General features: G+C 54.4%; 5 protein-coding genes across 5 annotated transcripts in view; 3 read left to right on the forward strand and 2 right to left on the reverse strand. All coding sequences in view use genetic code 12, as the record gives it.

The window, feature by feature from the left end:
- Window positions 1-834, reverse strand: part of CDC15 (serine/threonine protein kinase) — a gene marked incomplete at both ends in the record, with an annotated part of 3,489 nt that extends 2,655 nt beyond the window's left edge. The window contains one exon of the mRNA XM_034156881.1: window positions 1-834. This exon is cut by the window's left edge and continues 2,655 nt beyond it. Coding sequence (XP_034011071.1) covers window positions 1-834 — 834 coding nt within the window.
- Window positions 835-2,339: 1,505 nt separating this feature from the next.
- DIURU_004051 (uncharacterized protein) lies at window positions 2,340-3,056 on the forward strand (the record flags this gene model as incomplete). The annotated part of the gene is made up of 1 exon (XM_034156882.1): window positions 2,340-3,056. The coding sequence occupies one exon, from the start codon at window positions 2,340-2,342 to the stop codon at window positions 3,054-3,056; it is 717 nt and encodes a 238-aa protein (XP_034011072.1).
- Window positions 3,057-4,493: 1,437 nt separating this feature from the next.
- AGE1 (Age1p) lies at window positions 4,494-7,340 on the reverse strand (the record flags this gene model as incomplete). Its single annotated transcript, XM_034156883.1, has 1 exon — window positions 4,494-7,340. One exon carries the CDS (start codon window positions 7,338-7,340, stop codon window positions 4,494-4,496), a length of 2,847 nt encoding a protein of 948 aa, XP_034011073.1.
- Window positions 7,341-9,079: 1,739 nt separating this feature from the next.
- Window positions 9,080-11,050, forward strand: DIURU_004053 (uncharacterized protein; the record flags this gene model as incomplete). Its single annotated transcript, XM_034156884.1, has 1 exon — window positions 9,080-11,050. The coding sequence occupies one exon, from the start codon at window positions 9,080-9,082 to the stop codon at window positions 11,048-11,050; it is 1,971 nt and encodes a 656-aa protein (XP_034011074.1).
- A 153-nt stretch (window positions 11,051-11,203) lies between these two features.
- Window positions 11,204-12,505, forward strand: DIURU_004054 (uncharacterized protein; the record flags this gene model as incomplete). The annotated part of the gene is made up of 1 exon (XM_034156885.1): window positions 11,204-12,505. One exon carries the CDS (start codon window positions 11,204-11,206, stop codon window positions 12,503-12,505), a length of 1,302 nt encoding a protein of 433 aa, XP_034011075.1.
- Between the last annotated feature and the right edge of the window lie 280 nt (window positions 12,506-12,785).

The following is a 12,785-nucleotide window of genomic DNA, read 5'->3' on the forward strand; positions in this document are numbered from 1 at the left end:
GTCGCGGTGGACGACCCCCTGGCTGTGTAAGTAGGCCAACCCGTGGAGGATCAGCCGCACGTAGGGGACGATCTGGCGCCGCTCGTCGAGCCCGTGTTGGTGGCGCTTATAGAGCTGGCGGAGCGACCCGCCCCCGCAGTACTCGAGGAAGATGTTGAGCAGCAGCAGCGTCTTGACAAACCCGTGGTACTTGACGATGTTGGGGTGTTTGAGGATCTTCAACAAGTCGATTTCGCCCATGAGGTTGCCGACATTGGTCGCGTCGTCGTCGAGGGCGATCTGTTTGATGGCGACGATCTGGCCGGTGGCCCGGTTGCGCCCACGGTAGACGCTGGCAAACGCCCCACGTCCCACCATCTCGATGAACTCGAAGTTCTCCAACGCGTTGTGCAGCCGGAGCTTCCCCGGGTGCTTTTCAAACCGCTGGGCGGGGGTCAACAGCACTGCCACCGACGTCTGGCGGCGGTGGGGCGTGCGCTGGCTGGCTTTGGCGGGCGACGGACGCCGCCGCTTGGGCGTTTCTGGAAGCTGCGACGCGCCCGGGGGCACCTCGTTCTCCTTGTCGTCGTCGCTGTCGCTCCACTGCTCGACGATGGGCAGCATCGGCCGGTAGGCGTCATTAGATTCTGCCGCCGGGTGGTGGTGGCGAGGCCGTGGCCGCTGGAGGTCCTGGAGCGACTCGACAAACGGCAGCAGCGAGTCGCCGCCAAGGACGATCCCGCACGCCTTGTGGGTGCGGAGCCGCAGCACCAGGAGCTGGACCTCGTCGAGGTCGAAGGCGTCGGCAAAGTCGACCAGGGTGTCGGCGTCGCGGTAGCGCCGGAGCCGGTCCATATGGCGGGATGAGAGACACGACGAGGTGGCGGTCAAGTGAGGTAAACAATGGCACCCGGAGAAGGTAAATACTGCGCGCAGCGCGAAAAGCGCGACTCCGGCGAAAAAAGAACAAATGAGAAGCTACCGTGGAAAGTGGAGGCCAAACGGCTTGTAGTCACCCACCACTCAATTGAGATTACAGCGGCCATTCATCGAGGGGTCAGTGCTTAGTTGAACGTTTGCAATTGATGACGGCGATATCTATAAGCTATCATCGTACTTATTAAGGCGGTAGTAATCGTCTTGGCCGCTTTCACAATCGAGTCAACCACCTGGGGAAACGGTATCAGAGTTAAAATCGATACCTTGGTGCCAGTGCCACGGTATGCCACGTGTTGTCGATCTCTGAACAAAACCAATTGTCACGAGCCGATAACACTTTAACAAGCTTGCCTACTGCCAGTTTTGGCACACGGGTTGAATCCAGCACGAGCCACAGGATAATCTCGGGGGAGATAACTCTTGACATTGGTTGTCGCTTCGGCAAGATAACCTTCCGCTTGATTTGAGACGTCCTCTAGACACTTACAGCACAAGTATTGCATGACTCCCTCGGCCAAATCTAGCAGTCATTACCGTCGAGAAGAGGATACTCGCTAACAGTAGGGGATGAATACATCAGCAGGTACAACATGATTTAATGAATTGTTTGACTCTACTTACCACTTAGGTTTACGGGACGACAGTATCATCCATTTGATCGGCAATATTACCATCTGTGATTGCCAGACCTGGAGTTAAATGACACAATCACTAAAAGAATGCCTCTACATATTTTTAAACAATGGGAACCTGTAATTATACACGAAACTAGTTTGATGGTTTCTATTTGTGAACACAACGTCCCCGCCAACCCTCCTTAGATAGCGCCATATCGAACATCGCAACTACTACTTGTAGATACTGGGTGCCGATCACAGTTCCCCTTATTGCTTGATGCACTCTAATGCGTATCATTTCTGCTGAGCCCTTTACTTTATACGCACTCCCTTATCATTGTAGAAAGAAAACTTTAAGCATATGCTTATATAGCAACATCTTCTCGGTGACACTAACCCTCCATCATTGCTCTTCCAGTTGCTCCCCATTTGGCAGAATAGAGCGTCAGCTATGCCTTGGCTTTTAGTTTGAAACGGTCATTCTGAGGGTTTACCTCGTGGTGAGATTCAATAATTCCTAAAGAGTAGAGCCGCACCAACTTTCACAGCTGCTGAGTTGAGTTTGGATTCAATTACACGGACTTCACGGTGGGTATGGTAGTAGATATTTTGCACCATTAAGTCTACGTGTGCTGCTGCCACACCTGGGTATGGTCTATTGGCAACCCCGCATCACGTGCTTTTCGCACCGATCCGTGTACATAGTATGCGCGATAACGGTTTCGGCGGGGCCGTTACCCGTCACCCCCGCCGATTTTTCAGTGCGAACCTCGGTCCGAAATCACCAATTTCACCAGATTACCCATGCTGTGGCTCGTGTTGGCGGTGGCAGTGTTTGCCCTTCTGACGATCAAGACGCTCCCGTTCGCGTACTTTGCCCGCTTCTACTTCCAGGTGCTCGTCACGGTCTTCTTGCCGATGGCGCGGTTCTTCCGCAATGGCAAGCAAAACACGTTTGGCTTCACCAAGCCCGGCGACGTGTTCTCGTGGGTGCCGTACCACCTGTACGTGCTGCCCCTCGAGATCGACATGTACTTGCACAAGCTGAACCTGACCTACTTCGCCGATCTCGACATTGCCCGCACCAAATTGGTTTGCCAGATCATGCAGCGGATGTTTATTCGGTTCCGCAACAATGACACTGGCGAGTTCAAGGGGAAGCTGGTCAAGAACTTTCCGTTTGTCCCCGTGGCGCTGATCAAAGGGCTGTTCAAGCGCGAGATGCTCGTGTTTTCTCGCTTCCAAATCAAGTCCCGCTTTTTCGGGTGGGACGATAACAAATGGGTCTACGTGGTGTCTAAGTTTGTCACTGGTAGCGGCAAAAATGAAAAAGTGATGGGCATTTTTGTCACCAAGTACTGCTTCAAGAAGAAAGGCCGCATCACCATCCGCCCGCGGGAAATCTTACAGGAAAGCGGGTTCTTCACCGAGGAAGTGTACCAGCAGGGGCTCAAGCAAGGCGAGACCGCCTGGACCGACGACTGGGATACCCTTTGTAAGATTGCCGACGCCACCGATTAGATATATAGACCGATAGACGAGGAATTTATACACTGGATTAGAGGAGTGATCATAGACGGCTTGGTACTAGCAGTGGTAATTGCCCAATATCAGGCACATGTCGGGATTGCGGAATTATTTTTAAAGGGGTATTTGTCACCAGGGGTGTGGTCGATGATTTGCATTTGCCGATCAGCCATGGTTGAGTAGACAATAGAGAAGTCAACACAACTTTCCAGACTAAAGCCGAGAATGCATGGTCTACAGTTGGTGAACGTGATTTGATTGATTAGAATATACGCACAAACTAAGCTTCACCGGATTCTCCGTCGTCAGATTCACACGGTTCCTTGATCAAAAAACACTGGTTTCCCAAAACGTGATCATCGACCCACGTCTTGGCCAAACCGCGGTAGCCACATTTGCACTTGCCCAGCTTTTGGTACAAACCACTTAGCTTAAATCTCCGTGGTGTTGTTATCCTGTTAAACTTGAAGTGGGCGACGAGCATGTGGGTGATGCAACTATTAGGTCTAGTGAAGGGCCCCTTGTACCGGCCACACTCTCCAAGGTGTCGGAACTTACAACTGAAGTCCCAGGTGCCACGATGGGACATGTAGTGCCTATACCAGTCATTGCTCCGATAAAAGTTTCTGTCACAAATAGAACACTGGTACTGAGGCGGTGGTGGTGCCACTGCCCCGGTTTTCGTCAAGGGGCATACGTCCGTCAATACATGGTTGTGTAGCCACTTCTTTGCTATCCCGTGATAGCCACACCCACACGTTCCCTTATGCTTCATTAAGTCAACAAGTTTGCGAGTTTCCACATTATCATGATTGTCAAATGTGAAGTGGCATTTGATCATATGTAATTTGCAATCAGAAGGATTATTTGTAGGATTCTTGAACCTGTCACACATTCCAAGGGCGTTAAACTTACAGTTAAAGTCCCAATTGTTGTGGTCTCGATGGTATTTCGTGTGGCCGTCAAAACGACCTTTAATCACCTTGCCACAGATGAGGCATTCGCCTTGATCATCAAAACCTGGTTGCAGAAGCGGCGGCATTGATTGTTATTGTCGTCTAACCAGGTGCTTGCCGAATGTTGTAGCCGGACTCAATTGTAAAAAGGGGGCAAATTATCCGTGATCGGGGCAATTCTCTGACTCAAGAGTAAGTGAATATTAACTTTAGGGAGAGGTAGAGTTCTTATACTTGCATGGCTGACAGTGGCGCCAATGGAACAAGTGCAACTGGAGCGACCCCGATCAATGACGTAATGACAGAGTATCACTCAACCTACCCAAAGAGATCCCAGTGACACTAGCGGCAATTTGATCAATTTCGCGTATTTATGTGATCTTCATTGTTACTTTTAGCCCCGAGTCTCGCCTCGTGAGCTATGGATTATATCTAGTGTATTATTAGTAAGGGGTCATTAGCAATTAGGGTATCGTTAGTGAGAGCCGAGTTTGTCCCGGCACAGTCGCCAGTAGGCCATCGCCTCCTCGGAAAGGCCAATCTCATGGTTATAAGCAATGTTGTCGATATTGCACCCGTTGAGGAGAAGCAACTGCGACACGCAGAACATGGGCCGGTGGTCGTGCTCCATCGTCACGAACTTGCGGAGAGAGTACTCAAAGAGCAGCACCACCCGCGGCGTCGGGGCAGCGGCAGCGGGGGCCCCCGCCTTGGTCGAGGGAACATTAATCTGTAAGTGCATGTTGACGTTGCCCCCCTGAGCGATCAGCTTGAGCACCTGGGGGATATCGATGTTCTGGATGGCGCCGATGAGAGCACTATCGGGATTATCGTTGGGGGCAACAAACTTGCGGTCGCGATACTTGGCCCGGATATACTCGAGCCGGTGGGGGTGGCTCAGTTGAGGAGTCGGGCGGGTCAGCCGGCGGGCCTCGAGGTAGCGGTTGGCGTCGGCGTTGTTGACATACAGCAACAAGTAGCGCATCTCGGCGTCAAACGTGTCGAGCTTCAACAGGCGTATTTTCAGGATGTGCAGCCCTAAGTTGCGGTGGCACAGGGCACACTCGACACACACACACACCAACCAGTTGATCAGCACCCACTCTACTTGCTCTGCCAGCCCGCAATCGGCGCAGAGGTGGTTGTTGGCGAGTGGTCGCAGCCGCACCGAGTGGTACACGTCGTCGCCGTTGTCCCACTTGCGCGAGGTAATCAGCACTGGCGACACCGCTGCTGCCGCTACTGCTGCTTGGGGCGTTGTCGCCGCGTCGTTGTCAGTAATAAGGCGTGACAACGGACGCTTATCACTGCCACTAGGACGCTTATCGCTGCTGTTGCGGCGTCGAGGGATGGCCGGCATCTGTGAGTCCACCATCACTTGTCCCGCTTGATAAAGTGCCTTCATCCACTTGGAGCGTTCGTCGGCGTCGATGGCCTGGAACACGTGCTTGTTACCCGCCAGCGTGATGATGGCAAAGCAGTTCTGGCGCTTATCGTAGGTCATGGGCTTGATCAGCGCGAGGGCGATGGCGATGGGGGTATTGATCGGCTTCAGCCCCTTGCGCCAGTCCAGGTACTCCATCAAGAGCCCGTTGCGCAACACCACCCATTCCTTATGCCACCCCGGCTTGCCCTGGCCTCCTAACGCGTAGAGAATCAGCAGCATGTCTGCCGTCTGGTCACTATTTGGCCGTGGCGTGAACACCGACCCCAGCTCGTCAAAGATCTGAGATAACGAATCATGGGTCACCACGGCGTCATTGGACGATGCGCCGGTGGGATTCAACAGGTTATGTTTGAGGACGGTGGTGAGCTCCTCGTTCAGCTGCAGCGCCTCGATGAGCTGGCGGAGCTTTGTCTTTTCCAGGTTGAACATCGACACGGCGTGGAGATAGATCGAGTACTTGTCACTCACTAAGATATCCCGCTGTTTGGGGTCACGGAACTGGCTGAAGTTGAGTAAATGGGGCTGGTGAGGGTCGTAGGGGAGCTGGATAAACTTGAAAAGCCCTTCGAGCCAATGGTTGGCGTACTGGTTGTTGGTGACGCCGTCCAACTGGTTCATGTAGTCGTACTTCAGCACCTCGAACGCCTTGCGTTTGGCCAAAAGCTTCAGCTCGGGCCGGTCCTTTTCGTTGCTCAAATACTTGTTAAGCCACAGGTAGTACTCTTTTGAGTGCAGTTCGAACCGCTTCTTTTTCTGGTAGAGCTCGTTGGTCTCGTTGCCGTCCAACCCACTCAAACTGAGCCCAGCCAAAGTTTGGCTCATCTTGCGTAGCGCAGAAAGGTCAAACACGTCACTGACAATAAAACGAAGGTTTTTCTCCACCACCTCAAACACTTGGCCGAGGCGCCGGTCAAACTCGGCGACAAACTGGAGCTGGCGCAACATCTGGGGACCGTGAGCATCAACCACTGCCAGCAAAAGCTCGCGGAGGCGCGGGCGACTAGTGGCAAGCTTACGCACGGCGGTGTCGACGGCCCGGAGCTCATCGTAGAGGGCTAGCGTCAGCTTTTTGTACGAGCCAAAGCTCAGCTCGTAGCGGCTAATCCTCAGCCTGAAATCGGGTCCATCTTCAAGCACAAACGTAAACTGGCGCTGGTAGGCGTCCACCGACACCGGGATGTCCTTCGCCACGGGGGTATCGGGACTGACGGGGGTCGTGGGCTCCAGGCTCTTCTCCGAGCTGCCGTTCGCCGCTGGTGGTGTCGGTGGTGGCTGGGCGTAGAAGCGGAAGTCAAAGAGAAGGCGGTGGCTGTCGGTGGTGGCGTCGTACTCCCACACCAGCACCTCCACAAACCCCGTGAGCCGGTAGGCGTCGTTTATGGTGAGTCTCTGCTTGGTGGCGTCGCGGTCGAGCGGCAAATTCGTATATACAAGCTTCAGCACCTCGGCGCCAGGGGCAAGCTTCTCGGGGGTCAGTGGTCGTCGCTGAGTGGCTGGCAGCTTGATGATAAGCAACAGTTTCGTCTCCATGTTGTGAGGGACAGTGGTAAACGTCACCAGCAATTTAAGCCGACAGAATTGCATGGGCACTTGTACGATTAACGGGCACTGGCGATGGTGGCGGAGACTGCGCTCATCCTCGTCCGTGGGCGGCACTTGCGGGATGGGGGAGGCAATGTATTCCAAGGGAGCAGTCGGGATCGCGGCGTTGGCGACACTGCCACCGGTGTACCCCCACAGCGCCACCTGTTTGTCTTCGGTTAAGTCGAGGACAAGCCGGTGGTCGTCGGCGGCGGGGGTGAACTGGAGGCGCGCAAGCAGTACCCCCAGCGCAATGCTTTCGGCATAGGGGAATATTAGTGCATTAAGCAGCATGGAGGAATCGGGAACAGGGGCCGCGGGGTCGGGGGAGGCGATGGCACTGGTGGGGCGCTCAGTGTAGTGCGGAGGCCGAGTGCACCAGTTGGTGATGGTTGTGTGCAGGATCGACCCCCCCAATCAAAAGAAGGTCGGGTGATTTGAGACAAAGAGAGATGACGGCGGCGAGAGCGACTGGATAAAGAGGAAAGCGGTGGTCAGAGGGTATCGACCGATATGTAGCGTATCTGGTTTCAGGCTGCGTTTGCCTAAAACTTGTGGGCTGAACCTAGAGGCGGGTGGACCTAACCCTCTGCTTTGAGTCTCTGCTTTGAGTAAGAGAGAGAAAATGTTATGAGGATAGCTTCTGATATTTTCAAGGCGCAGAGATCTTCTTTCAAATTGCTGTGCATCAATAAGTTAACTCCTCGTACTCAAGGGCTCCATGTGAGTCGATGGTGGAATCGCCAAATTCGTGGGACGCGACTGTTTGTTTACCTTAGTGTTTGGGGCCCGCACCTGGTTTCCCCTGCCACAAATGATAAATAAGAGTCTCGCTTATTTGATAGTGAAGTTCCGGTGAATTCAGTTTCTCTCGGCAAACCCTATATGGATGGCTTTATGAGGATACGATGGTACGCGCTTTGGGAATATCGATCCCCGCGTTTTGAAGAAAAACACCCCACTTTGACCCTCACTTGGTAAGGATTATATAGGTGGTAATGTGGTACCTTTGGATGGTACCAATGCTTGGTTACTTAAGGTGTTTTCCTGTAGTACCGGCCGTTATGGTACTACCGTGAACTCGTCCCAAAACTTCGTCGTCTCGTCATAAATGGGAGGCCCACCTCCACGGGCTGATCATGTTGTGCCTCTTGGACCGGGTTTGTGGCACCATCCAACCCGTTAACTCACTTCTGTGTAATGGTAATGATCGTATGACTGGAAAACCCTCTGGAACTTCTTACGTCGGAGGGTTTGTCAATGGTGGCGGCACTGACTAGAAAGACGACGGGAATGGTTCAACCACTGAAACTCTCCGTTTCAATTCTAAATTACAAGAGTTCCGCCCTATTACGGGGTGAAGGTAACATCAACGTTCATTGGCCGTAGCGCCATTAGGCTGGCTGATCTTTTTCATCTTGTGTGAGATGATTAGTCCCTCTCACATCGACCATAGATATCACATATACGATCTGACATGAGACATCTGCATACACGGCCGATGGAAGCATACTAAACCTGAGTGCACTCTTCAAAGAATGAGTTTAATCGGCATCTGGGTGCCACTGTCTATAAGAGTTCTCCCCTACACAAGTTCTATGTTCATCTGTGGAACAAACGTTGATGAAGTTGATTTATTAGTAGGCTAACTAGTCCTATTTATGATAATGTTGAACAATGAATGCCATTTCAGTGTAGTGCGTTTGTCCTGCGTACATGCATTTCACTTATCCATGGACATTATCAATGGTCTATTTGGTCGAATAAGTATAACATACACTGAAATAGGATTCATTGTTCAACAGTAGGCTGACTAGTCCTATTTGTGTTGATTGATATATCACATGTGATTACCGTCAAGGTGAATGTCCTGCGTACATGCATTTCACGTATGCACGAGCACTGTCAAAGTCCTGTTCCGTCGAATAAACATCCTGTTCCACGGAATACACAGAGTCTACACTGAATGGGATTATTCATTGTTCAGCACTTTGTATATGTTATCTGAAAGCTAACGACGAGACCTTGTTAATATGGACGACGGGCGCAACAGAGTGGATCGAGTATGCCGGTTTGAACACCTCGACACCGACGTCCACAACATCATCTTTGCCTTGCTCGACGTGCCCTCGGTGTGTCGTCTTGCCATCGCCTACGCTGGCTTCGGCTTCCGCCGCGTCATCGCCGACTACCTCAGCGCCCACGTCGTTGAGGTGTCGCCGGAGTATATCGTCAGCGGTGACGAGTCGCAGGTCGACCTTGCCACGATGGTGTTGCTTCCGAGCCAGTGCCGCGTGAAGGTGGTGACGTCGGTGGCGTTTTGGGAGCTTGCCCGGGGTCACTTCCTCAGCGAAGGATGCCCGCAATTCAAGCTGGTGGCGATAGAGAGGGCCCCCAGCATTGGCAGTGCGATCCCGATGAAATTGGGTGGCTTATCACAAAACATCACCTCCATCAACTTGGCGGATGTGGTTCTCGAAGCTAGGGATATCCCGCCCACAATGGAAACGCTCTCACTAAAGAACTGTTATGTGAAGCCGACCCGGGACTTTTCTCACTTGGTCAATCTCACCCACCTCCACGATGAGAATTACTACGATACTAGCGATATAGTGTTGCCGCCGCTGATTACCACCCTCTACCTTGGCCGCCGCAAAGACTTTGTCTTCGATGTCTCGGGGTTGCCCCACCTCAAGCACGTTTCTGGACGCAGCTTCGCCAATCTCCCGTGGGATCAGCTTGAAACGATTACGTGTGAGGACATCCCCGCCGGCACCCGTTGTCGCCACTTAAAGGAGATCACCATAGACCCGGTGAACGACGAGGGGGCACGGTACCCCGATTTTGCCGGTATCGACTGTCCCGAGCTCCACCGGGTCGAGTATCATTGCTGGAGCCGCGGGGGCGACCTCGCCGAGTTCTTTAGCCCTCCCCAGTTGGCGAGGCTAACGATGTTCTCCTCGTTACTTGTGGGCGTATCCGATCTAAGTGTTCTCGCTAACGTGAACGTGTTACACTGTAGGCTTGACGTGACGCTTACCGAACGCACGCCGCTACCACCACACTTGGTGGAGTTGAAGCTTATGTCGTCGCAACCGGTCCGGGGGGTCCCCCCGCAGCTTGAAGTGTTTGCTTACAACGCTTACGAGGTGGCGAGGCGGCCTCACCACGTCGTTGTCGCCTCGGCCAATCTTCGCCAGTTGCAAGTAAGCACGGCGAAGTCGTTGACGATCAGCTGTGGCAACCTCACCGAGCTCACGGTGGCCGACGTCAGGTGTATGCATAAGCTCTACGTCCCCAACCTCGAGAGATTGACCGTGGGAAACACCAGTGTGCCGCTCGTCAAGATCTCGCGGCTCCCAAAACTCGCCCATTTGAAGTTGACGGCAATCGACCTCCCGCGGACGAAAATGGTGTTCACCCACCCTCTCACGTCGGTGGTGCTTGCCGGGTGTAAGCTAGGCCGAGTGGTGGTATCGGCGGACACGGTGGCGCTTGAATACTGTGAGCTTACTACTTGTCCGACAATCAGGGCGAAGGTGGTCAAAGCCCACGGGACGAAAGTGGGGGAGGGGGATACCGCGGTGGAGTTTGGCGCCGGGTGTGAGTGTCAGGAGCTAGTGTGTGACACGGTCTCCCAGATCCCCGCCACCGTGGAGAAGGTGGCGATGCTGTCGATGCCGCAAGACCCCACCCACTTATTTCTGGTGTGCAAGAGCCTCAAGTCGCTCCTTTTGTACACTTATAGCGTCACCAACATCAGGGTGCCTCCGTCGGTGACCTACCTCAAAGTGGGGGCGATGCCGCCGGAGGCGTTGGCCACCATTCTCGCCAAATCCGATGCCAGCCGGCTTGAGTACGTCGAGTGTCTGTTGACATCTCTTCCCGCTTCATATGCTGCTTACCAGAAGTTGATACCTAAAACCCACCAGCACTGCGGGGGCTATTTGTGGTGTCGCCACGATCTCCTGACAAAGTTATTTACCACGGCAATCAACCATTGATTTGAGGTGCCTCCCAATTACATCCACTCATAATACCACTTGTAGCATTGAATATACTCGTATAGGCCGTGGTCGCTTGGTGCGGCGGGGGGGCGCGGGGGTCGAGGTCGCACCAGACGCGTTTGTGGCCGGTGTTTACTCCGCCCGCCCACCATGCCCGAACTGGGTGTATCCAGCGGCGATGACGGCCTACGACGTCAGCTACGCCAGGCCGAGGCGGAGGCGAGCCACTGGAGCCAGCAGTGGACCCAGCTTCGGCGCCAGTACGACGACATAAGCGAGAAATACAACCATCTCCAGCGCGTCATCACCGCCCAGAGACCTGTCCTCGACGAGTTAGTGGCGCAAACCACCGCTTTGGTCGGTGAGTTTGTCGACGATGAAGCCATGGAACGGCTTGATGCAGGCATCAAGCGGCTATTCACCATGAACTACCGTGATCACGACCACGAGGCCCCACCCGACGCCCATGACATCGATAGCCACCGACTCCGGCTCTACCACGCCTACTTGAGTTTATACCAGGACTACCAACGCCTAGCCGCCGACACCAGGCCGAGAGGGTTCTCGCGGGACTCAGTTCTCCGGTTTTTGCTACGTCTTGTCAACCAAGGCCAGCTGGTGGCTGAGGTGGCGAAGTTCCTCGAAAATGCCGGTAGCAAGGGGGAATTGACCCCAGCAGAGGTGGAAGAGCTTAAGCTGGTGTTGGAAAACGGAACCAGTACTCGTGCCCGGCTGTCGGCGCTCGATTGGCTCCCTGAAGCGATCGCGTCTGCGTCCACCGCCAACAACTCCTATATCGATTCCAAGGATTCGCAGTCGACGGTATACGCTGCTGACGATGACCACAACTTCCTCAAAGCCCAGGTGGAGACGCTCACGGCCCAGCTTAGCCAGCTCAATCACCACCACGCCCACTGTGACGACCACCACCAACAATGGAAAACCACCACCGACACCCTCACCAAAGAGAACGCTGACCTTCGCCAGCAGATCCACCAGCTTCAACTCCAACAGTCTTCGGATGATGCCGTTAAACGCGAAAACGCTCGCCTCTGGCAGGAACAACGCGAGCTTGTGGCGCAGATTCGCGAACTATCGGCGCCGAGAGCGTCGGAAGTGTCGGAATTGGTGGCGGCGCACGCCGAGCTTGCTCGGCTTGAACGTCGCCAGCGCCGGCTCGTGGTGACAACGATTCGCCGCCAGCGCACGTTCGCCCGCGCCGTCGCCGGGCGGAGCATGGAGATGCTTCGCCAGGGCGTAAGCTACGACCCCCAGCGGCAGCGGCTGCCGCTAACCTTCCGCACAGTAGCGCTCTTGGTGGTAGCGGCGGTGCGCCTTCGACGCCACGGCGACCACCGACGTCGTGACCAGGCGGAGATCGCCGCCGTCGACGGCGCCCTCGATCAGCAGCGCCAGCGCGTCGCTGATTTGGAACGGGTGGCGCGGCGGTAACGGCGGTGAACCTGGACCACCACCGTTAATGCCGCTTTCGCCAGTCGTGGCGCACCGCGCTTGCTGGGCGCCATCGTCGCTAACGGCTACCCCCGTCATATGACGTAGGTCGCCAACCACCACAGGAACGCCCCCCGCTTGTGTCCGAAACATACAGCCAAAGGTTACCGTTGCGGTAGCCTCCCCCCGCGGAGGCGTTCGACGCTTGTTTGAGACCAGCGTCATGGGGGATACTGCTGCTGGGTGGATGATGCGTTTGGCGGCGTCTGGTGCTACGGGG

Source organism: Diutina rugosa (assembly GCF_008704595.1).
Source record: "Diutina rugosa strain CBS 613 chromosome Unknown scaffold13_size251220, whole genome shotgun sequence".
Classification (NCBI taxonomy): Eukaryota; Fungi; Ascomycota; class Pichiomycetes; order Serinales; family Debaryomycetaceae; genus Diutina; species Diutina rugosa.